Source organism: Pithys albifrons, chromosome 4 (genome assembly GCF_047495875.1).
Source record: "Pithys albifrons albifrons isolate INPA30051 chromosome 4, PitAlb_v1, whole genome shotgun sequence".
In the NCBI taxonomy this organism is placed as follows: domain Eukaryota; kingdom Metazoa; phylum Chordata; class Aves; order Passeriformes; family Thamnophilidae; genus Pithys; species Pithys albifrons.
In genome coordinates, this window is record NC_092461.1 from 3,899,437 (window position 1) to 3,925,520 (window position 26,084).

At 43.1% G+C, this 26,084-nt stretch overlaps 1 protein-coding gene across 5 annotated transcripts in view; it reads right to left on the bottom strand.

Annotated features, from left to right (window-relative positions):
- Nucleotides 1–26,084, bottom strand: part of PHACTR1 (phosphatase and actin regulator 1) — a 271,226-nt gene that overhangs the window by 25,269 nt on the left and 219,873 nt on the right. For all 5 annotated transcript variants that reach the window (XM_071553248.1, XM_071553246.1, XM_071553247.1 and 2 more), the window contains 3 exons: nt 23,081–23,411; nt 17,210–17,418; nt 16,049–16,205 (listed from right to left, as the gene is read on the bottom strand). In XM_071553248.1, the coding sequence (XP_071409349.1) occupies nt 16,049–16,205; nt 17,210–17,418; nt 23,081–23,411 (697 nt within the window). The remainder of the gene's footprint in view (nt 1–16,048; nt 16,206–17,209; nt 17,419–23,080; nt 23,412–26,084) is intronic.

Here is a 26,084-nt window from a genome sequence, read left to right on the forward strand (position 1 = left end):
GGATAGTGAAAAATATAACCAAGCTGGCTCTTTGTTTTAAACCCTAAAACTGACCAATTAGTTTTCCCATCCTTTAGGCCATGTGAATCCATTCTTGAGTCATGGTTCAAATGGTGCCACCTCTTCTGTTCCAGCTGACTGAGGGATTTATTTATTATGATTTTTACTTTGGGGAAAGTTATAAGCTCCCCCCAAAAAAGAACTGTCTGGCCAGATTAGGTCTCCTGGGGAAAGAAAATTGTACTCAAAATGTCAATTTTAAGGTTAAAATCCTGCCTATCACAGACAGAACATATTTCTTTAAAAACCCAAATAAAGCAGAATCATCTGTTGGCCTTAAACTCTGTATTTCATTAAAAGAAATAAAGGAATTAATTACTAGCTAGCCCTATAACTCTGAGCAGAAACAGAGTGGATAGTGACATAACCCAAGTCATCACTCTTTCATCAGACCACCACCTGCATTTTGCCAAGGAATTAGTTCACTTCTTTTCTGGAGATAATGCCAAGATTGACACCCAAATGCAGATTTTGGCCCCCTTTAATAACAATAATTGCAAAACATCCTCCTGATGTGTGGAATGTTGCAGGATCAACTCTCACACCCCGAGCTCTAAAATGGAGCCTCCTCCCTGACATTCTGTGCCATTAACATCAAACCTCTCAGCCTAATGCTGCTTGTTCACATAAAATATGGCCATGCAAGTTTAAATGATTTAAAAAAAAATAAAAAAAAGGGCATGGCTGACTTATGATAGTTACACCACATGAGCCTTGCACCATTTCTTCTCAGATCTCTTATCCCAAGAGCAAAATATCCAACAACTGCAGTAAAAAAACAAAGAACAATCTAGAGGGAATTTACTATGTGTCTAATTCCAGAATGTGTTTTTGGAACAATAAAAATGGGATTTTTCTTTTTTTTAGCACTAGAAATCCAGAGGGAAAAATGTACTAAATGCTGGTTGAAATTCTAAAGCATGCCAGAAAAAACAGATGGGTGTGAGGAGCCATTGTAATAGAGGAAAAAAATGTTCTGAAATGTTAGCAATTGTCCTTCTGTTGTCTGTACAGCATTGTGAGAAGACACTTGCTTCTCCAAATGTAATAATATTGAACCCAAAAGCTGATTTTACAAAGCTAGAGAGATCATAATTCACATCTCAAGGTCAACCCATGAATAAAATGGCACCAGGAGAATCAGTCTGAGCTGAACAGATAATGTTTGCTATCCACAGGCAGTTTTGGGTCTGGCTTGCTTTAAAATATCTTTTCTCTGTATTAATGTTGTTTTGTCTCTGTGAACAAACATCCTTAGAGCAGTGAGTCTTTAAAGATGTATTTTTGGAGGGAAGACCCAGATCCGACATCTTAGGAACACTGTTTGCCTTACACCTCTTAGTAACTTTTTTCTGCTTAAATCCAACATTCTTGTTCTCCAAACACTGTTTTTTGAAGGCTTCTCCTTCTCCAACTTCTGCACTTGCTCAGTTTTGAGGTGTAACTTTGTATTTGGAAATCTGCAGGACACCAGATCACTGTTAATGTATTTTCAAAGGTGTCCATGGTCTTCTGCTGCTGAAGGGCTTCATGGACTGTTCTTCCAAATAACAGACCTGAGCAGGGGCCCAGAGCCCTTCATCTCTCTGTCCCCAACCAGCTGTGACTGCACTTGTGACACCACTCCCTGGGGTTTTTAGCAACTTGGATTAAACAAATCTGGGGCATCTCTCCAGTTTCAGGTGGTTCTTACCACACAATTACACTCTTAAAAGCAGAGCCACCTCCAAGCAAGAGAAAGGAGAGCAAAACCCCCTTCCCTCTTGGCATTTTCCTTGCTTGGTGCTCAGGGCAGATTGCACAGTTTGATACTGGAATAAAGAAGTTACTTCCTCTGTGTGTGTGGTGTGGCCTGGGGATGGAGAGGGGAGAATGAAACTTCACTCTCTTTAATAAAAAAAGCAGCAGCACCTCATCTTCCTATTCATATTACAGGCAATAACAGAATCCCAGACTATTCCGAGTTGGAAGGGACCCACAAGGATCATTGAGTCCAACTCTTCAGTCAATGGCCCACACAGGGGATTGAACCCACGACCTTGGCATTATTACAACCAAGTTTTAACCAACTGAGCTGATCTAAGGGTCAATTCAGCTGCAGTGCTAAAATACCAAGCCAGAGACATTTAAAACATGCCAACAAATGAGACAACTTTGCTTGGCAGTCCAAATAATCTGTGACTATCGTGGAAAATCTCAATCTGAAATGCAAAAAGTGGTTGCTTTGCAAAACCAACTTGCTCATGCTCATCTCAACACGTGTGTGTCCAGCTTGAGAAAGTCTCCTGTTGCTCCAGACTCAGAGAACAGATTGGCATTACCATGGAATGGTTTGGGTTAGAAAGGACTTTAAAGCTCATCTCATTCCAACCCCCCTGCCATGGGCAGGGACACCTTCCACTATCCCAGGTTGCTCAAAGCCTCATCCAGCCTGGCCCTGAACACTTCCAGGGATGGGATATCCACAACTTCTCTGGGGAACCTGTGCCAGGGCCTCACCATCTCAACAGTAAAGAATTTCTGTCCAATATCCAATCTAAACTCACCCTCTGTCAGTTTAAAGCCATTCCCCCTTGTCATGCCCTGTCAGAGGTCCCTCTCCAGCCCTCCTGGAGCCCCTTTAGGTGCTGGAAGGTGCTCCAAGGTCTCCCTGGAGCCTTCTCTTCTCCAGGCTGAACAACCCCAACTCTCCCAGCCTGCATTACATCCATCCCTTTGTTACAGAGCATTTTACCAGTGCCAGCAGGAAGAAAAGCAAACAATACAGCAGAAATAACACTCATCTCCAAATAGCACTTTACATTGGTAATGTCAAAAAAAGCAAAAAAAAAAAAAGGCAACTTCTCCACTTTCTGCAGAATGAATCAAAAGCTGAAGTACTCAGTGACTCGGAACAGCCACAATACAGGAACTCCAAATAAAAGCTTTTTTGACAGAGGTTGGCAGTGACAGCAATTCAAACCCACAACAATTTCAGTTTCTAGGAGAAAAGATGCAGAGGGAATAGCATGGTGCCCATACCTTGTCTTCTTACTGAAGGGGAAAATTCCTGGAAGTGAAGAGATTTGAGAGCTTTAGGAGTGATTAACTATTTTGTGCCAGAGGGATTTCAGACCCCCAGACTTCAGCAAAGGCAGGTGATAAATAGCAGTGACTTTCTGCAAAGGGCTGTGCCTAAAATTTTCCCTTGAAGATTAAGAATTAGCACTGGCTGAAACCTTTGGGACAAGCACCAGAATTGTGGAAATACTGAGTTCCAGAAGGTCAGAAACTGTCTGCAACGTGAGGTCAAACTTAGTGAGCAGTTTCAGCTGAATAAACAACTCACTAGACATACTTAAAAATAATGAAATTTAAAAACCATTAAAAAGGGCATAGGACAATATTTAATTCTGACCTAAAATGCTGTTTTTCAGCATGTAATGAAAAATTAATGCCTCTACTTGCTATTTTTATTCAGTCTTCCCTACTCCACTTGTTAATTATTTTGTTCCATTTGAGTAACAAATGCAAAAAATCCCTTATTCTGCCAACTCCAGTAAACATAACTCTCCTTGCAGTGACTGCCATGGTATTCAGAAATAGGTTTTTTTTTAAATCCTAGCACCTCATGGAACATCAGTGCTGCACCAGAGACTGAAAATACAAAAAAATGTCTAGTTAAAACAAAAAAAAATCACCTGGTTAAAATTAAAAAACCTCATTCCTTAGGAAACTGCACACTTTTTATTCTGACAAGATATTAGATGTGATTTGCTCTCAGTTATATCATCACCTTTAGGCTGAAATCTACTGACCTAAAATAATTTTTACTCAGGAGAATCCTTGTCCCATCTGCCTTTTCTTCTCTTGAAGCTACTGAGATGCACATAATTACCTGGAGGCTAAATTTGGACTATAAAGTGATAATCCTTTTTTTCCCCCTTGTTGCTTTGTATGTATTTCCACAGCAAAACAAAGGGAATGCTACAAAGGGGCTTATCACATCAAATAGGGAATTAGCAGCAGGAATCAACAATCTCCCAAGTAACAAAGATCCTATTTCCAGGCAAATACTCTTAGCTTCAAAACAACCAACCCCCTCCCCGTGATACAAAACCCTTCCAGGGTTCTCTTTGTCTTCTCCAGACTGAGACCTCAGCTTTTTACACTTTCTCCCTGAAGTTTTGGGACTCAGTTTACCCCCTGCTCAAGTTTCCCCACTCAGTTTTCCAGCTAATTCCAGGTACTTGTGCCCTTTCTGCACATTCCCAGCTCCACCTGACACTTTCTCCATGTGTAAAACCTGCTGCTTTATCACATTCTCGCTGCTGGGATGAAACCAGGAATTTTTTATTCTATTTTTTCTTAACTAGAGATGATGTTGAACTACAGAGGGGGAGGGAATGCTCAATGACATCTTCCATCTTCCTTATATAAATTGGGAAAGAAAAATATTCCTGGCCCTCTTGGACTAAAGAATAATTTCTCCTTTACACTTCACTTCTTAAACCTCATTGGCAAAGTGTTGTAGATGTGACATTTCAAATGAAGGTGCCATCAAAAATCCACATTTTTGCAATTGTTTGCCCTTTAAAGAGGTGACTTTTTTTGAGCTCCTTCCTGGTCTGAATAGTTGATGCACTTGTTACTCAGGCAGAAAGGCTGAAGAGAATGAATATTTAAAATACTTTGCACTCAAGATGAGCAAAGGATGTTTGATCCTGGCTGCTGACATTCCATAGGAGAAGCCTGGATTTCCCTGCAGGGCACACACTTGTTTGCTGCACATCCAGCAATGGCAAGGACAGGGGGCTTAGGAAATGGCAGCAAAGAGAACCAGCACAGTCACCCAGTCAGAGAAAAGGTTTTGAAGGCAGACCTTAAAAAGCTGTGCTTTGGATACCTAGAGAGGGAGAAAAGCTCTACAAGGAAACTGAAAACTCTTGGAAGTGAAACTGGGACTCTGGTTTGGTTTTTTGCAAAGGCAGAGGTGGGTTGGGGGGGATGGGGAGGTGCAGGGTGAGAGAAATGCATGTTGAGGGAAGTTGGGTGTCTGGAGTTGATTTCCATGTGAATGCAGCTTGTCTGGGACATGGTCTGGTTTAGAAATCGAGTCCTGGTAACTTTTCCCACAGAGCACAACACAAGGAGTTTGGTCTCAAGGGCAAATGCCACATTCTCATGGAACTGAAGTGAGCTGGAGACTTTTGTGGCCTACATGTCACGATGGGCACTGGTCAAAGCTTGTGACCTGGCTAAACTGTCTGTGCTGGCACAGCCATCGTGCAATAACCCAAAGCAGGAGGAATTGGTTAAGAATTGCATCACAACAGCTTTATGAAATATATTCACAGTAACCTCAGACTGGGGGGAGTGAAGGGAGTCAGGATTTGGGAACCCTGAGACAGAACTTGGCCACTCTGCAATGCCAAAGGCACACACAAATCATCAGCCAACAATGTCATGTACTCCAAAAGGCAAAGGTGGTGCACGTTGACTTTGTCAGCTCTTTTGATAACTTGGGCTATCACAGAATGCTGGAGGTTGGCAGGGATCTCTAGAGGTCACTTGGTCCAGCCCCCCTGCTCAAGCAGGGCCACCTAGAGCCAAGACTGTCCTCATAACTTTCTGAATATCTCCAAGGAGAAAAACTCCACAACCTCCCTGGGCAACTTGTGGTAGTGCTTGGTCACCCTAACAGTGAAAACCATGTTTCCTGATGTTCACAGAGAACCTCCTGTGTTTCAGTTCGTGCCTGTTGCCTCTGGTCCTGTCACTGGGGACCCCCGAGGAGAGCCTGGCTCTGTCCCCTTTGTACCCTTCCTTCAGGTATTTATACACATTGATAAGATCCTCTGGGCTTTTTCTTATCTAGGCTAAACACTCTCAGAAATGCTCCAGTCCATCATCATCATCATCTTTATGGCCCTTTGTTGGACTCTCTCCCAGGTATCCATATCTTTTTTCTACAGAGGAGCCAGAAGTGGACACAGCACTCCAGAGGTGGCCTCACCCGTGCCCAGCAGAGGGAAAAGATCACATTCCTTGACATGCTGGCAAGAATTTTTCTAATGCAGCCCAGGATACCATTAGCCCTTTCCTTTCCAAGTTGCTGGCTTATATCCAACTTGGTGTCCAGCAGGACCCCCAGATCCTTTTCTGCCATTCTGCTCTCCAGCTGACTGACCCCCACTGGTGCATGGGGTTGTTCCTTCCTAGGTGCAGGACTTGGCAGTTTCCTTTCTGAACTTCATGAGATTTCTGTCAGCCCATTTTTCCAGCTTGTCAAGGTCCCTCTGGATGGCAGCACAATCCTCTGGTGCATCACCCACTCCTCCCAGTTTGGTGCCACCAGCTGAGGATACACTCTGCCCATCATTCAGGTAATTAATGAATGATGTTCAAGAGGACTGAACCCAGTACTGATCTCATGGGGTACCCTGCTAATTTCTGGAGTCCAACTAGAATTCATGCCACTGAACACCAGTCTCTGGGCCTGGCCATTCAGTATTTTCCATCCATTTGTCCATCCAGCCCATACTCGGGCAAGTGTGGAATCCAATGGGAGACAACACTGAAAGCTTCACTGAAGGCTGCACGTGGCCAGATATGCTTTCCAGGATGAGCTGCTCCATCACCTCCCAGTGATCAAGGTGGGGTTGCCTGACCTGTAATTCCCTGACTCCTCCTCCTTGAATATAGGAGTGACATTTGCTTTCCTCCTTGTCTTTGAGCACTTCTCCCCCTTGCCATGTCTGACTAAAGAAATATTAAAGAAGGAGGGCTCTGAGTTTTTAGTATTGCTGGGTCAAATCCACGCTTTCAGATACAGCTTTATGCTGAACAGTGAGGCAGCATTGTTAGTCTGGAAGGTTTTAACACATGCCCTGATACTTAAAACATGACATGTTTAGTGACAAGTGCACAGAACTGAGAGAAAGGCAAGGTACAGTGATGGGCAGGTGGGAGAATCAGATCTGAGGCAGTCAAATGTGCAACAGTAAGGGAAGATGTTGAGACAAGGCAACTGTCATGCCTGGTATCTCCTCACATTCCTGGCACTTCCCCATCACTGTCTCTATTTGCTCCAAAATCCTTCAAGCTGAGGCCAAGTGCTGCACAGTAACTACAACCAAGGTGGGGTGGAGGAAGGATTCTTGCACTACTGAAGTGCAAGGAGAGATAAGACAAAATAAAGACTCTGAAGAGAAGTTAGTCAAGACAAGGGCAAATAAAAGTGCCTCCCAAAAATGTGTCCTACGTGACGGGTTTCAGAGGCAAAAAATCACATCTTTTCACTGCTGCTGAGCCTTTTTTAATCTGACATGTTACAGTAGAAAACATGATGGAGCCCTTTGCTGGCATTGAACAGTGCAGAGCAAAATGTTGGCAGCTCTTTTGACTGCAGCAGAGCATTAGATTTCCTTGGCCAGTGGAGTCTGAGGGGGAAGATGAAATGGATGGTGGGGTGTCACGTAGCTCTGTGATGTTGGAATTGCCCAGATGTCTCTGTCTCATCATTTCTGTCTGCCCAGACAAGGGAGGGGTGAATGGTTCTGGCCCAACCTGAGGGTGAAGGATACCAGGCATTTACAGGCAGCTGTAAATGGAAAAAGGAAGGAGTTTCAGGGGTGTTCTATCCCTGGAACAAGGACATGTAATGATAAGATGGGAGGAACTGACTTTTAACATAGGGTGGGTTTAGATTCGATATTAGGAAGAAATTATGTTGCAGGGAGGCAGGAAGACCATTTCTGTCTTGATTACTGCAATAAAGGAAATTGTGAAGGCTTTTCCAGCATGCTGAAAAACTCCAATATTCTGCAGGATAAAGAGTCCAGCTGACATTTGCTCATTTAGCAAATACAATATATCGAATGCTTGTTTTATTAATTATTCACTAACCAGTAGTGTTGCTGCCTCCTGAATTCAGGGATGTCAGTGAAGGAGCAGGTTACTGAATTTATTGTGGTACTAACGTGCTTTCCCTGTAGTTTGATGGTTTGAAAGTTATTTATTATCAAAGGTAAGCAATGAATATTACAGGCTGCACACTTGGAGATGCACTGATGTGGTCTATGACAGATGAGAACACGTTCTCCTCACTAAAGTTATTAACATAAATGGTAATTTTACGTGATCAGGTCTGAGGCTCAGGACTTTGGTTAATTCCCACAAATGGTTTCTGAAACAGGAGCATAATTCTCATTCAAACCAGCCTCTAAAAGACCAGTTGTAACTTCTCTGCATGCATGCAAAAAAGTCCTTTCTCATCTGAGAGTGGTCTTTGTGTTAACACTCTGTCTTAGGGAAGATATGAAAAATTGTACCAGGTGTAATGGTTATTTGCTTACTTGGTATATTTGTCCAAAAGACATTTAGTCCCATATAAACCAGACCTATAAAACATTAAATCTTATTTAATGTTCAAAAAGTCCCCTCTGTTTACTCACATCCAACAGCCTGCCTGGGTTTCTGGGCATAGACAGATGCCCATGCACACAAGTCAGACTTACCTCTCTACAAGTCCTGCTTGTGCTCTCAGTCACAGCCATGGTGCACATATGAGAGCACACATATTTAAAAGCTGATTTGAGTCAGGATAAAAGATTATGTTTATGTGTTTGACTGCTTTACAAGGACTGCCTGGGTTAAATCTCCTGCACATGTGTTGCCAAATAGGCCACAATACACTGAAGGGATGGTGGGGGAAAATGCAAACTGTAACTTCTGAGAGAGGTTAAATATTTTACTCAAAGAGCAATTTCACCACTTTACAATCATCAGCCTATAAAGTCAAATTTACTCCTGCCAGTCAGCTCCTTTTATTTACTTGTGCTGCCACCTGATTTGTTTCCTTTACAGAAATTACAAAGTCATCCAAGCTGAACAACTGTTGTACTTATGATTAACTCTCCACAATCAGCAGACCAAAAATATGAACATTTATGGTTAGATATTTTCAAGGTAGAAATTTATGAGCTAGTTCTTTATGGACCTGCCCTGTATTTGCCAGCATTAACCAGCAAGAGAAACAGACTAAAACAACAAACAAACCACCTTTGTTTTTAAAGACAGAATATAATATTTTGAAGTAGCTACTTCCTTGCTTGTGTTTGTTTCACCTGTTTTTATTAATGCCATTCTTTTATTCAAAAGTGAATTCTGCATGGACTCCATGTGGCCTCTTGTTTGCTGGAGAAATGAGACTATTTCTATTACCAAAATACATTATTTTGTTTCTGCCATGAGTTTGCATTCTCTCACTGTGAGTTATTTTACCCAGCAGAGAAATGTGGCTTCCCCTCAGATAAAAGCTGACAGCAGTTTGACAACTAAAAGCAACACTGCAATCAATTTGGGGCAGAAAATGAAGGACACCACACCCCACTGAAACTACAAAGGAAATTAAGGTACACTTAATATATTTGTCTCAGCTGTGCTGACAGCCTGAATTAGACCTCAAATCCAGACTGTGTCAGGGGGCTGAGGAGCATGGGAAGCATGAAGGGGAAATTGTAAGCCCATAATGTATCCTGCCTCGACTTTTGCAGAGAAAGGGGGGGAGAAACAGATGCTGCAATGACAGTGTGGTGTGGCTTGAACTGCCTCCATGTGAGCAGGAGCTCTGGCAGACCCCAGGAATAAGAAATTCCTTTCTGGGCTGGTGACATCTCTTATTGAAATGAACTTCTGACATGGAGAAAACACTTTGCATTTCATCAGTGGTCACATGGGTGCCTCTGGGGAGACCTTGCCCTCAAATGTTGCTTCCTGCTGCTGTTGCCTACCATTAAAGTCATCCTTCTCCTCAGCACAACCTTCCTCCTCCTTTATAGTAACATAAATGTCTCTGTACATTTGCAGCTTCTCCTTCTAACATGGATAGACACACCTGCCCAAGGACAGACTATACCCACTCTGTGAGGCAAATAACAAAACATCTGCTGGCCCTGGTTGAGCCCAACTGATGGGGGGGAGGGTTTAATCCCATTCCAAGGTGGAGCTGCAAAGGTTAAGGAGACTGGTCATCTCCCATCCAAGGGAGCAAGTAAAGGTGACATGTTCTGCAGTGACACTGTGACCTCCCCTTTCCTCTGATTGCTCCACTGACCTTTTGTCATAGCAAATTACTCAAACTTGTGCTTCTAGTTATGAAATGCAAAACAACTCTCAACTATCGAAACAATAGAAATAGCATCATTCATGATGTCAGACATGCCTTTTCCTGTGATGAATGATGATGATGTTGGCCATGGAAACTCCTAATATAAAGAGACAAGTGCAAACAGTGCTCAGAAACGAGGATACTTGCTCTGCTGAAACACAGAGTAAGACTCTAAAGAGATCTTGGTGTCTGGGTGGGGTTTTTTTCTAAAATCACACAGGCTGCTGTCCATGACAGTTGGTCAAGTAGTGGGATTTTCCAAAGTTCATAGGCACATCTGTACATTTGGAGACCTCCAAAATACCTTAATAATATATATATGTGTGTGTGTGCACATGTCTCTTTAGTGGCCTGAGGCTGGAAAGCTTGTGGAAGATGGAGCCTTCTGAGAGTACTTGAACTACAAAGCCACCTTTCTTTTCAGCACAGTAGAGCTCACCAGGGCATAGAGCACAGCCAAGAAGGCTGCCAAGGGCCTTGAAAGCCCATCTCCCACCTGTACCCATGTGCAGAACCCAGACCAGCTGTGCTTTATTTATTCCCAGTGGTTGTGCCCAGGTGTGTCGTGACAGTTCAGTTTCAGCTTGTCACCCATAAATAATCACCTGCTTTTTCTGCCTCCCTCCTGATGCTAAGGACAATTCTTAGATAACTCCCTTGGGGTTTCCACAGATGAACAGCTTCCTCAGGAAGCTCAACTAAAAGGGAAAACAATGCCCTTTTCCCTGGGCACCATCACAGCTAAAACCTCGGCACAGCTTCTCCCGGTCACCCCCATCACGCTCATTGTCCCCTCTAATCCAGGATTTGGAGGAGCTTGTCCACCACAATCCCATTTTCCGTGGGATTTATCCCCAGCACCACGTGAGGAGAGAAGCTGCACACACGTCCCTGCTGCCGGCGGGGATGAGCTCTTGCTTTAGGCACTCGCTTCCCTCTCGTTAGTGGGAGCCAACAATGAGTGTGAGAATTGCAGACGTCAAAAGTAATTAGGAAGAAATTATTTCCCGTTACCCAACACAATGAGGCCTGTGAATAAAGCCTAATCCTGCTGGCTGCCCATTCTTTTTATCCCTAAATGACTCGGAGATGGGGAACAGCCACGAGGAGATCCAGCCATGCCCAATGGGGCCATAGTGCTGCCATCCTCTGGCTGAATAAACCCTCCCTCTAACGGGACTGCAACACTGTTTAAATAATTAACCATTTCAAAAAGCTGAGTCTTCTCACAGCCTGAATTTCAGTGAATAAAAATGATCACTCTGGACTATTCAGTCCCCTCAGAGCTCTGAAGGAACTGCTGTGCATTCCAATGGCTGTGCAAGCCTTATACATTGACCCTTCTATCTCTATCACCTTCACAGTGATGCTGAAAGTTCCAAACTGTCCCATTTTGATACTCTTCTTTCTTATTCTTTCTATTACCTGATGTGAACAAGTCCAAACATCGCATAGAAGCCCCATGACATTAAAAAAAAAATCAATGGCAATTTTTCATACTTGTGGGAATTCACCAAGTTCATTTCATCACAGGATTTCTGTTTCTAAGCAGCATTTTCAGTGCAGCTGAGGAAGATAAAGTATTGATCAGGGAATGCATAGAGTAGATCACCTTTCTGAACAAGGTAGTGGGTGACCACCACCTGTCAAACCTGCCACTCCATGAAGTTTTATGACTTCTCATGCTACATTTCTCACTCACAGACATTTTGGTACTATTTCCAGAGCATCAACAGGCCTATAAGCACATCTAGCAGGTGTGCATGTCCATATCCCAAGTGTGCTTATTTACAGCCATGTGCACACACACTGTGTCTCTGTTGTCTGCTCATGATACTTGCAATACATTATTTCCATTGCTTCAGATCAAGATATTCCACTTGCAAGTGCAAGGACAGCACTGCAGTGGGTAAATCTGGGGTTGTTATCCAAAAAACAATGCAGAACTCTACTGTCTGTCTGATAGAGGAGCTGACTCACTGCTTTAAAGCCAGAAGAACATCCATAGTGACACATTCACAGGAATCAGCTGAGCAACAGGAAGAGCATCCCTTAAAGTCCCAAGAGAAGCAATAGGTAGCTTGGTACTTTCTTACTTACTTGTTTATTATTTTGTTATTAGTTAATGTGCAGAGGGCTGCACTCCCACCTCATCTCTGCTTTCACACTGGGCATGGTCTGAGGTTAAACCTGACCCCTACAACCAACAGCTTTTGGCAGCAGCACAGCACAAACTCTTACTGGATTGCAAGAACTCATCAGGCTGCCTGTGGCACCTGCCAGGGAAGGGCAGAGTCCCCTGACAAGCACTGCTTGCCCATGGACAGCCTCTGTGTGTCTCCTCTGCCTCCTGACCTGCACTCAGCCTGCCCTCTGCCCCGAGGTGCTGATGAGACACACAGGATGCTGACCAGCAACAACACTGTACACATCAACAGGTTCCCTTAACATTGTTTATTTGTAACATGATGAGAGCACAATGGATTACCAGATTTTTATATTATTAGATTACCCTATTCCAGCAGGTAGAAAAAGCCAGGATCTAAACAACTCAGTGTCAATAAAGACACTGCCATGCATTCTTGAGCAGCAGTGGACCAAAATCTCAGCTTTAATAGTCCTGTATCAAAGTGCTAATGAGCACCTTCCCCAGAGTTGGGGGGTTAAGAGGCTCAAAGAAGACTTGAGTGCTTTAGAAAGCCTCTCTTGTAGGATCCATGGTGTATCAACCATAGTCTAAAGACACACATTGTCTCAGGGTATGGGAAAGATTTCCTGAAAGACACAAATAACCCAGGTCTTTCCAGTTTAAGGGAGTGCAAAATCCTCAGCAAAGTCTGGTGTTTTCCTCAAGGGCTCTTGTGCTTCCTAAAACCATACCCACTTAAAGATTTGCTTAGCACAGAAGGTTTGCATTTCAGAGTAGAAGTTAATGGAATTGCAAAGGTTTTTAGCAGACAAGAACACAACCTTCAGCATCCATTTCATATCTCCAAGTCACAAGTGGTTATGAGCTGAAAGTTCTGCATCTTACTCGTGCTCCCTGCTTCATAGTAGATACCACATTTTGGAGTAATCTATTCTGGTTTGTTTAGAGGAGGAGGTCTTCTAATTAGCTGCTGTAACTAGCTGCCATAATTACTGTGTAAAGCCTGCTCATGGTGCAGTGTGGCTGGAACTCACATGGTGTTGGATCTCCTGCCTTGCTAAGACGTATTTTCCCACCTTGGGCAAGAAGTTCCATTTTTGTTTGGGTTTACATGACAGAGGACACAAACCAGCAAAGCTCTACATTCATGTGAAGTGTTTCTGTGATGGGCACAAGGGTTTTGTCTCATGGCTGAGCTCACATGTAGGTGTGTAGTGGGCCAGATCCTGCTGTGAGATACAGCCCCTGCATGGCAAACAGGCAACCAAGGGAATTCTGCTCTGGAATCTCTTCTCCAGTTGGCAAACGCAATAATAAAGTCATAACAATTTCCTGGGACTAACAGGAGGTTCAGAGCTACATTTAAACAGATCTGAACAAACCAGTCTGTGCCAAACTGATTCCCAGTGCCACACTAAGAGGGCTGGAGGAACCACACCTGGGATGATTTTGGTCCCACACAATATGTCAATGGCCAAGCTCAATATGTCTGGCTATGAGCACCTTTAAAAATGACATTCTCTATACAGTGCTAAATTCTGATCTGCCAAATGTGGCAGCCAATGAGCTCTTCCAAGCTAAATACTGGGAGGATTATGCATAAATACTGAAGTACCCTAATCAGCCTCTTGGTGAAAATTAATTGATCCATTACAGACAATAACTATCTGCTGAAGTTTTTATTCTGCATTTTTCACTTCTGTAAGTAGCATCTGTGGCTTGATTGGCTGGCTATTTTAAACCCTGGGGGACCATTGGGGGAACAGTACAAGTCCCTCTGAAATCCAAAATTGCCAGCTGCAATTACAGCCTGCATCCAGCATCTTCTCTAAGGACTATAAATGCTTCACTACTTTAATTTTGCTTGGCATTTGCATCACTGTGCGACAATTACTGAGCAGCAGCAAGTGGTGGGTTCAGTAATGAAGTCTGGACAGTAAAGAAATGCTGTCCAAATTGAAAAACTCTCTCTATTTTAGTGTAATATTCATCAGTCTGTGGCTACATTACATTTAGGTATAAAGCACTGGTAGGACAGGTACCTTTCTTCTTGCTACTGCAGTGCCTGTGGCTTCTTGCATGTTGCAGATGAGCAGAGTTGTTTTTTCCTCATATTTCTGAATTGTTTTCAGCTACTCAAAAGGATGAGATACTAAGTTGTAAATCCTAGCAATTAAAATGTCAATTAAATGGCAACTGTACCATTCCAGTTAAGGCTTGTGAAATTCTACCAGTTTCAGTGATTTGACACTGATATAAAGCAGGAATGGAACAGTTTCATTCAGCTCAGCTATTTTTAAAAAACATATATACACCATTTTAATTATTTGAACTATTTATGATTGCCCCTAAGTCCTGGGACAATATTAGAAGAAAAGATCAAGCATTATAGCTCAGAGTGAATTAGCAGAGGTGCAACTGGGCAAACAAACAACATTATGAGAACACAGGTCTTAGACAGAAAGGGCTTTGGGCACTGTCAAAATTGGCTTCCCTTGTTAAAAAGGCATATGCTGAAGAAATATTCTTAAAAGCAGTTTTTGGAGAGCTGAGAAATAAAATATTTAAAATGAAAAAGACCTGGGGCACAGTGGGCTGTGCAGAATCAATGCCTGTAAATGACACTACTTTCCTTCAGCAGCCAGAGTTGGAAAACTTTGGAGAGTCCCAAGTAATTTAGGCAAATAATTCCATCTTAGATATTTTGGGCATGATTGCTGAGGCCCCTCAACAAGAATACTGAAGAGTTAGACAGGTCTTGGAGCAGGCTAAGCATGATCCAGCAAAAAGACTTTCAAAGATATATTGGAAAGATGTGCTTAATTTATACAGAGTAAAGCCATGGAGAAAAAGTAAATAAAGTGCTGAAAGGTATTTACCAGGAGCTCCCATTGTTCCTGTTTCCACAATATGGCAACACCCTAAAAACTAAAAAGGAAAACCCACAAGGAAATTTTCAACACCTGGTGGTCATCTCCTTGTGGTTTTCTCAACTAACAGCATCCACCAGCTCCACACACCACCCAGCTGACAACATAACAGCCTTAAACTGAGTACACAAACCATGGCTGGAGCTCAGCAGGTTCTTAGACATTTCTATCTGACCTCAGTTTACTTTTTTTTTTCCAGATATCTTCCACATTTAATGGCTACCCATCTATACCCTGTGGAATATGGAAAACCATTACAGCTGGTGAGCAGCAGTGTTATGAAGAAGAAAGTGTCTAGACAGGGTAAATCCATCCAACCTGACCCAATAAGGCAAGTACTGAAGGACTTAAGTATTTTGGACCAGGAAAAGTCTCAGCTGCTCATGGGAGATGCTTTCAGAAGAGAAAGTTGTACCTCTGCCCCTTGGCCAAACTGATAGCTTATAAAAGGGCACTTGCAGCTCCAGGCCAGTGTGTTATCAAAGCTGAATATTCCCCAGTGATGCAGCAAGAAGAACCAAATCCACACAGCTGACACTGATACTTCACACAATCAAAGTTCCCATAGCATATGGCAGGAAAACGAACTAGGGAAGTTTTACTGGAGCAGAAATAATGTCTGGAGTCTTTTCTTCTTCCCTGTGGCTCTTACTCTTGAACATTGTGACAGATTTCAAATGTTCAAAGACTAAGGACAAAAAACTGCATCCCACCACATATTTCCAAAAGCAAGAGTTCAGAAAAATCTGTGTCTCTTACCTTGTTAACTTGGTCCCAATCTGCTGCCTAAGCTCCAGCCTCTCTTCATCAGTCTGCATGGGGAGGATGTTCTTCTCCTCCAGCTCTCTCTTGGAAGGCCTATTGCTTAGTTTGATTGCTAAGGAGTCCTTCCTGCAGATCTTCCTTGCCAGGGAGCCTGTGGGAGAGAGGAGAGACTCTGCCAAAAGAGGTGTCATCACTTCATTACTGCCTGCAGCTGGCAAAGGAGTAGCAGCCAAGAGAGGACAGCAGGCTCTCCTTCACATTGGGATGGACTGTGGGAAAAGGGGTGTCAGTAACTTCAAGTGCTCAATTAACCTCAATTCATATCATAATAAGGAAAAGCTGAAATTGGTAGATATACAGGAAAAAGAAATTAATATATTGCTCCACAGAGAGGAGTGAAGAAGAAGGACTTCTTTCAAAATTGCTCCTTGCATGCATGGCTTTCTCTAGCACAAAATGTAATGAATTATTTGACCTCAGAATCTGGGCAGGCATCAGAGTTACAGGATGTGAGAAGAGGGTTCTGAGGAGGTGAAATATGCCCATTGTAGTGTCTTCTTTGTGTGTGTCTTAAAAAAGATGTTATTTATTGTAGTGCTTTCAGTTTTCAGAAAAAAAAGAGAAATCCAAGGGCCTGAAACTTTAACTCAATGTGTAGGATGAGAAGCAGCTGTCATGCAAAGTGCTGTATCTGCATGGGAAAATCTTATGATGCCACACTGGAGCAGGAGGTGGGTTTTCTTAGAGAGGTCAGGAAGGGGCCACAGGTCCCTTCCCAGTCTGTAATTGTGATATGGTATCAATTAACCTCTTCTTATCTGAGCCCAATCCTCTGAGTGTGACTCCTTTCAAAGTATGTGCACACTTGGGAAAGTGAATCCAAAAGCCAATTTCTAAGTGAACTGATATAATCCAAACCCAGTCATTTGAATTTAGTCTGGGAACTACCCAGACAGGGGTTCATGGGGTGGGGGAAGTCACCATAAATTCCTATTACTTGTTATTTTGGATTGGCATTTCCATGTAGTCAAACCCTGAGAGATGCAAAAGCCACACTCAACACAGAGAGTACACAGGCCTTTTGTTTCCCGTGTGTATTGCAAGTTCAGGCTGAAAATTAAGTAAATAAGCAAGGAAAAATGGAATGAGTCTTACTAGTAAATAATGAGTTATCCTCCTCTTCATCTTCCTCCTCTTCCTCTTCCTGCCTTGGATACAGGCAGGAGGAATCTTCATAGTCAGGTTCATGAGGCACATTTTCTTTATTGTCATCGCACTCGATCACAACAGTTGGCACTTGTCTCATGTCTGGAAGGCCTCCAGGTCCTGGTTTTGTAACACTGTCACCTGTGTGTAAACCAGAGCTGGTGGGAAAGAAAAACAAAGAAAGAAACTAAAGGAACCAGCTCAGTGAAAGACAGAGTTGCTTCTCTCACCCTGTACAGGAGTTAATGGTCTTTTATTGGTTTTTGAGGAGAAATGAGAACAGAAAGGTCTTTGAGACCAGCAAGACATCTGAGAGGTTTAAACTGAGTACACCTTGAATTTAGGGTACAACCCTTATTAGGGAGAGGTAGGACAGCACACAGGCAGAAATATTGGCAGCCAGGATGAAGGACTGTGAAGTATTTGCCACTAATCTGGGGCAAATCCTTCATGAGCAGCTGCTTGGGGTGGTGGTGACCTTTCCTTCAGCCTGGTGGCTGTGCCACCTCCCCTCTGGCCTGCAGGCAGCAAGGAGAAAGTGTCTCACCCAAGGGCAAAAGGTGGATAAAACTGGGAAGAAGGAAATGCACAGCCTGTAGGGGATAATTGGAGAAAGGCAGAGGGAAAACATGACCTGCACTCCCCTGAGTGTCAAACTGCCATTTCACCTCCCAGAAGAACATGGGTGTGAAAGATGTGCTGGTCAACATGACCTGGAGCACACAGATTTGGGTCTCTCCTTACCCAGTAATGAGTAGCCTCAATTCCCTTGAATATTCCAGCCTGCTTTGAATACCAGAGGCAATTCTGCATCTTGAAATGATTTACATTATTTCCTACTGAGTCAAAGTGAAACATTTTGATTTCTTCTAACCCCAAAGTTAACATGGACTCCTAAATGGCTGCCAGATAACATCCTAGAAAGACTTCTAAAAATGGAGTTCTGGGAATAATAATCCACATTATGCTTAGGGATTAAGGAGAAGAAAAGGCTTCAGATACTGTGAGCAAACCACACCATGCTGTTATTATCACAGTCAGCTTCAAAGAGATCATTTAGTTAATTCCAACATTTACTATTCCAAACTAACCAACAGTGAGAGGCAGAGCTTTACTGGATGCCTTTAAGAGAGAAGATCCATTTTCTTTCCATGTTTTGTGTCACAAAGTAAGAGAGATTCATGAAGAACTGGCTTGTGAATTTTTGTATTGGACTTCACTGAGTTTGGCCCAAAAAAATTTATCCCCAATGCAGTTTTAAAATTCATCAGCTGAATCTTCATAAATGACACATCAACGCACTACAAACTTTAAAAACTTTCAACTAACTTTTAATTTATTGAAATACTTCCAGAATTTTATTATTTTAAACTTAATTAAATTTGTTTTCCCTACAACCTAATTTTTGAACAAGTCTTTTTATGAGGAAAGGCAGAAAATTCAAAAGTCTGCAATCAAATTTCAGAGAGAAACTGTAATACTGTGAAATTCTGTTAAATATTGCTAAAAAACAACCCAAAAAAGCTTCCAGTGGTGAACAATTTAGGTGATTGAGCAGGTATGGGATGGCAACACAATTTACAAGTTACCACAGAGGATCTTTATATGAACTAGTGATCTAGAAATAGGCAGCTTCTCATCTCACTGTGATTTTTTCTGAATCATCCACTTTCTTGATAATACAAGTTTCTATTTTAAGCCCCTCATTTTTTTCCTGGTGGTTGGTGTTGTTCTTGATTAAAACCAGTCTTTTGACTAAGTCAGCTGCCTGAGCAAAGCTTGTGAAATATTGCAGTACTGCAGGATACTGAAGAAAGACAAAACAAGGTCACTGGGTGTGTCCATTGGGTAGAAATTCCTCTGGATTATTTGCAAAACTCTCCCATGGTTAGGTGGTCCACACCACAAATTTCCCAACATTATTCACCAAACCCCACACTGTTGTTTGAAACAGCTCTTTTTACACCAGTTTCGTGTTTTGCAACAAAATTAGAGAACAAAGCTGCCCTGGAAGAAGTGCTTGTTCCAAGGAGATAAATGCATCTTAACACGTGGATTTGAATAATTCACAGCTCGCTGGTTCAAGCACTTGCAATTATTGCTGCATCATCTTTACACGACCAAAACAGCAAAGAAAATTACACCACTATAACATGAAACGTTTCTAGTGAGAAAATATTTTAATGAAAAAATGGAAGCATGTGAGTGCAGACAAAATCAAAAAAGGAAAAAAGTGAAATCCCTCCTGTAAAATCTAATAGGGAAAAAAACCCCCCACACGCTTCTCATCTGTCATCTCAAGCTCTTTGATTCTGGAATAAAGGGTTACATTTTTATCAGCATCTTTTCAGATCCACAGTCCACTTTGCTGTACTTACCAGTTAAAACAAAGATCTGAAAAAAGCTTCAAACCATTGTATGTATGTTTCTACCACAGGCATGTGTGTGAGAGACAGAGAGAGAAGGCAGAGCTATAAATATTAAATGTTCCTACCCTTAGGCAATGCTAAAGTTTAGACAAGAGGTAATTCTCTTGACAAGTTTTATGGAAGATAAATGCTTTCTGACTCAAAGATGCTTTAGAAGATTCACAAGACACCGACAGTAATGTCTGATGCCTTTCACTGCATAAATCCACAGGCTGAGGCTGGGCTGGGGGTCCCAGAGGAACTCACAGGGTCTCACGCTCTGCCTTTTTGGTCCCAACGATTTTTCACTGCTCTGCCACAGAGGAAATTCCAGCCCGGAGTGAGATATTGCCACTTACCAGCTCTTCAGTACCCCCATCCCACAAACACACACCTTGAGCCACAGAATAACTGAAATTAATTGTCACCTTTCCAGACAGACTGAGAACTATAAAGGCAAGGCAGAAAATGAGGCTATTTCAGATCCAGAAACCGCCTGGCTAAGTCAGAATTAAAGACACATCCCAGTGGCACAAGAGAGTTTCTGGAGCTTCCTTAAAGCACATCTTTGGGGCATGGGCTTTCTTCTCAAGTTCACTTCAGTCAGGAGGATCACATTTTGGTGGCAGGGCTTGTCAGCTCTTAAGAACATTCTGAAATGGGAAAAAATGGTGCCCAAAAATCTGGGTTTTACTTATGCTTGACATGCACCCTTTGGGCTGAAGGGGAAATTTGTTGCAGGAGGGCACAAATTGCCACCAGAAAAAAGGTTATATGGAAATTACACATTTCTCTGTTTCAACTTAATCCATAATAAAACTGGTAATTTATCAGGGAAAATAGAGGTAAACTGGCAGCACAAATGACATGTCATAATAGTCACACTATGACAAGGGACAGATTGCCCTTCTGAGAATAGGTGAGGAATAGACATTATGAGTTCCACAAAATGTTTGCAATCAAAAGTGTTAAGTGTGCAAATGAACTTAATGTTCTATAATGTCTATAATAAAACTGAATAAAAAACAATCCAGGAATTAACTGCCATTTTAAGGCATAAGAACAACTGGGACCTGAACAGCTATTACATGCTTTTAATGTACCTCAAGACATTAACTTATTAATATGCCCTAGATCTGGGTGAGGCAGTAACCTGCAATCACTCCTGCAGAGGGGAAAGGAGAGGCAGAGCAGCTCAGTGGCTTTCCAAAGGTCAAAGAAAGCAAAATAACTTCTGGCTTCCAGGCCCAAACAGAGGGAGAGCTCATTTTTCTCTGGCAAGTTTGTGGCTCATTGGCAAAGCTCTGATTTCAACTATCAGGCTTCAGATGTCGTCAGATTATCCAAATTCCACAGACCTTCTCTGTGTAAGGAAAAAATCCACACTGATGTTTTAGCCTTTTATTCTTCCTGTTCACACACACAGACCTGGTGGAGGGAAGAGTTCTGAGGTTTATTGGGCAAAATGTGGATTTGATACAGAACTGTTATCTTGGAAGGGACAGGAAAGTTCCTACAGGAAAGGAGGATGTCACTGGATATCCTGTGCATGCAACAGGTGTGAGCACAATACCAAATTTTACACAGAGGGAAGGAGATCCAAGAATTCTGCAGTTTTAACAGGTCCTCAAGAGTTCTGGACTTCAGTGTACAATGATAAATCATAGAATCATAGAATGGACTGGGTTGGAGAAGACCTCAGAGATCATCAAGTCCAACCCTTGGTCCAACTCATACATATTGCAGTGTAATTTCTCTTGGGTTTACTGCAGATTTTATACAATTAAGGGGAAATAATTACTGTCAAAATTAGTAGAAAACAGTGGCATTTAGTATAAATAATCTCCTCCTGAGTTAAATAAATGTATTTTAAAAGTCTGCACAAATCAAGGAAACAGTAAATTTACCTAAATCACAACGTGGCTTGAGAAAGCAATTTAAGAATTCAACAGCAAGTGTCAGATTCACAGACCTGCAAATGGTTTGAAATTCTTTTGCCTTGAAATACTCTAAAAAGAACAACTGCTGTTGCAGAGGAAATGGTCATCCCCTATTTTCTCCCTTGTGAATGCAAAAGTTACTGATTTGTTTTGACAAGGAGCACAACTAAAGTACTCAAAGCATTAATCCATGATTGAAATTACAGTTAATCAACACAAAGTGGCTGTGGAAAATCAACTGCCTGCAATGTCATGAACTGGGATTCCTATCTATTTTAAATGTGAAATATCAGTGCCATAACCTTTGCTGATTTTCTTCTGCAAAGGGAGCCAATTGCTTCACATTGGGAAATGAATCCAAGGTGAAATAAATTTCCCAAAGCTTGTTGATCTTGCAGTCTATGAGGGCAGCTTGTATTTATATAACGTGCTTCACTTACTCAGACCACTTGGAGCATCACACAGAGATATCAAAAGTGACAGTAACAAAAACCAGCCCCAAGGTGGGCAAGACACTTCTGATCAAATCTGCTGCCTTCCTTCAGATACAAATGGCTAAGAAAGTAGCTGCTGTGGAATAGCTTAAATACTTAAGATCAAACACATAATTTAATTAAAATGATTTAAATGCTGTATTAAAACCCCTCAAAGTGACTGTTAGGAAGTCCACATAGATTGTTTCGAGCTAATTGGTAATACTAATGAGATGCTCTGCTTGAGTGGCACACTGGATTATTGTTGCTCTTTCATGAATCTTCCTTTCCTTGCATTTAGCAATCCCACACACAACTGGAGCTCTGCAGCACTTACTGCAAGCCAGGCATGTCCTATTATAATCTTCACCACTGGCTGTATTATCTACTCCCTTGAACGGGACAATTCAGGGTTCAGGAAATTTGATCTTTATCTCCCTTTTGCCATGAACTTGTCAAACAGTCCTGGAAAGGCTCTTCCCCTGCCTCTGTTTCTCCAGGAACGACCCCAGAGGAGACACCTCATAGACTCATAGAATGGATTGGTTGGAAAAGACCTCCGAGGTCATCAAGTCCAACCCTTGGTCCAACTCCAGTCCCTTTACCAGATCGTGGCACTCAGTGCCACGGCCAAGCTCAGTTTAAAAACCTCCAGGGATGGGGAATCCACCCCCTCTCTGGGCAGCCCATTCCAATGCCTGAGCACTCTCTCTGCAAAGAAGTTTTTTTCTGCTCTCCAACTTCAATTTCCCCTGGCAGAGCCTGAGCCCATCGTGCCCCCTTGTCCTATTACTGAGTGCCTGGGAGAAGAGACCAACCCCCACCTGGCTGGAACTTCCCTTCAGGCAGTTCCAGACAGTGCTGAGGTCACCTTTGAGCCTCCTCTTTTCCAGGCTAAACAATCCAAGTCCTCATCCAAGTCCTGTGAACGTAACTCAAGTGCTGACATTGCAGGAAACGGTGCACATCAAGGTGTAACTTTAAAAGCTGATGCATTACCTTTCTAGCCTGTGCATGGTCATGGCCAGTGTTTTGTTGAGCTCCTCGATCATCCTGCACCCTGAGGGGTGGATGGGCAACGTGCTGGACCCCGAGGGATGGTGCTGGCTGTGGCTGCCGTACTGGAGCTGGTGCTGGTGAGCTGCTAACTGCGAGGGCAGGACAGTGTGGTGCTGCTGGGGCAGGGGCTGCTGCGAGCTCTTCTGCGTGGAATAGGAGGAGAGAGCGAGGTCTGGTCCCCCTAAAGGCATGCAAATCATGACTTTCTTTGGAGGTAGTGGAGGTGACAGTTTAACTGGCATACAAGGCAGTTTCACAGGAGCGCCAGGATCTACAAAAGAAAGAGAGCCCTGGTGTTAGTTTTCATGGCAGTAAGACAGAGATGAGAGTATCTGCCTGGGTGAGCAGGGACTGAGGTTATTAGTCAGCACACCCCTCCCTGCTGTGCCAGACTGTACACTCAGCATGGTCTGCAGAAAAAACACTGTTGTTCTGCAGCACTTCTGAGTCTCCCAAAAAACCATTGCATGGCTGTGCTCGCCCCTGAGGAAACAGGTTAAGCAATACTTAACAAGGCTTGTGGCTCACTTGGAGGCTTTAAAGCCCTAAAGCTCCAAAGCTGCCCTGCGAGGTAGGCACATCTTCCACTCCACAGGCAGCAACCAGGGGCAGAGCCATCTGAAGTGACAGCATGACTCCCCACCATCACTGACAGAGCACAAGCTCAGGCATCCCTGAGCCTTCTCAGCCATTCCTGAGGCTTCTCGGCCATCCCTGAGCCTTCTCAGCCATCCCCGAGGCTTCTCAGCCATCCCTGAGGCTTCTCAGCCATCCCTGAGCCTGCTCAGCCATTCCTGAGCCTTCTCAGCCATCCCTGAGCCTTCTCAGCCATCCCCGAGGCTTCTCAGCCATCCCTGAGCCTTCTCGGCCATCCCTGAGCCTTCTCAGCCATTCCTGAGCCTTCTCAGCCATCCCTGAGCCTTCTCAGCCATCCCTGAGGCTTCTCAGCCATCCCTGAGCCTTCTCGGCCATCCCTGAGCCTTCTCAGCCATCCCTGAGCCTTCTCAGCCATCCCTGAGGCTTCTCAGCCATCCCTGAGCCTTCTCAGCCATCCCTGAGCCTGCTCAGCCATTCCTGAGGCTTCTCAGCCATCCCTGAGCCTTCTCAGCCATTGCAGGGCAATTACTGCAAGTCACGCTTCTTACAGCTTTGTAGTGTGCAAAACATCTGGTGTGAAAAATAATGTTACAGGGCAAGTGGGAAAAGAAGTAAGGTTGGAATACCAAACAGGAGAGGTTTGTAAAAATGACAGGACAAAGGTATAAAGGTCAGTAGGTTGTTAGGACTCATGTATTTTTTTCTACAGAAGACTTGATAGGTACTTTTCTCTGGACTCATACACTGAATTTTACCTTTTTAACTCTAGGCATGTTCACTGAAACTCAAAGCTGACCAGGTAGGCAAAGACTTCCCTGACTTCAAGGAGAAATAAATGAGAGGTCCACAAAAAACCCCCTCTCTTCCAGAAGGATGCAGGATGGAGTTTTTGCACTGTGGAATATTTTCAGAAGGGAAAAAAAAATAACATGAGGGCTTGTAGTTGCCAAGATGGGTGGGGAAAATGGTCACAACACATGCTAAGAGAAGAGGAGAGAGTAAATATATACACTGTGAGCTGCAACTGTGAGTTTCTCTCCAGGAGGAAGGCCAGGCCCTTTCCAGCCTGGAATACTGCAGACATTTGGCTCTGCAGTGCAGCTCTGTGGGGAAGGGTTGCATGATCTGTTGTCTCTTGCTGCTTCAATGCACTCTTCTTGCTGTAAGGTAAAGGAATGGTAAGGGGAATTGCAGGGCCATAACCTTCTTTTGACCCCAAAAGCTTGGGAGTAAGATGCTGCTCTCCAGGTTCCAAAGGTCATCACCCTCCTGAGTGCAATCAGGTTTCTAAAGCCTTTTTCCAGATGGTTCTTACTATTAACTATCCTTGCCTTTTCTCCCTCACAGCCCATCCTGGGGATTGCCTCTACTAGTTCATATCTCATAGCCAGGGTGCACAAGGTTAATATGAGGACTTCCAAGCACTAACACCTCTTGAAAATGATTTAGGATCATAAGGTGGAAGAAGACCATGCACAGAGCCAAGTTCAGGTATGTCTTTTGGCTTATTTTAGTGCTGGTCACAGCTTCATTGCATCCACAGCATCACTTATTAGTAATGTTTTTGCAGTGCTAGGAACAACACATTGTAAGTCTTCCCTTTCTGCAGAGTGTTTATAAGCTCACAACAAAGATGAACTACAGTGTGCTGGTTTGGGCTGGAGTAAAGTTAATTTTCCTCATGGTGGCTAATACAGGTAGGGCTGTGTTTTGGATTTGTGCTGAATACAGTGTTGGTAACACAGAGATGTTTTGGTTATTGCTGAGCAGCCTTTACACAGAGCCAAGGCTTTTTGTAGTGCCCCACTGGCAAGGGGTTACACGTGAAGTTAGAGGAGACACAGCCAGGAGAGGTGACTCCAGCTGACTAAAGGAATATTCTATACCACAGGTCATGTTGCCTCTTGCAGGCAACATTTCTTCTGATGGCTCCACCAGGGCTGAAATCTAACTCAGGGATTTGCCAAAGCAGCACAAAAACCCCCAAACACTTACAGGATTTTCAATTCAGGCACACAAAGGTCTTCTAATACCCATGTTTTTTGTATGTATTGCCTCTTTGTATCCTGCATAAAAGAACACACCTCTCCAATAAAAGGTAAATAACAGAAAGAGTGAAGGGTAAATTGTACAGAGCCCTGAGAATAAGGCTCCTATGGGATTTATAGTAGCAAAGTGGTTTTTTTTCATACACTTGTGCCTCAGGCAGTTTTACTTTTAGAGCTTGTCCTGAATTACAAAGATGACACTGAGATCTGCACTTCCCTTTTGACAAATTCAGGTTTGATGGTGGGTTTTGATCCTTTTCTGCAGTATCTCGATTTAAGTCTTCATTTGCCAGTGCCTG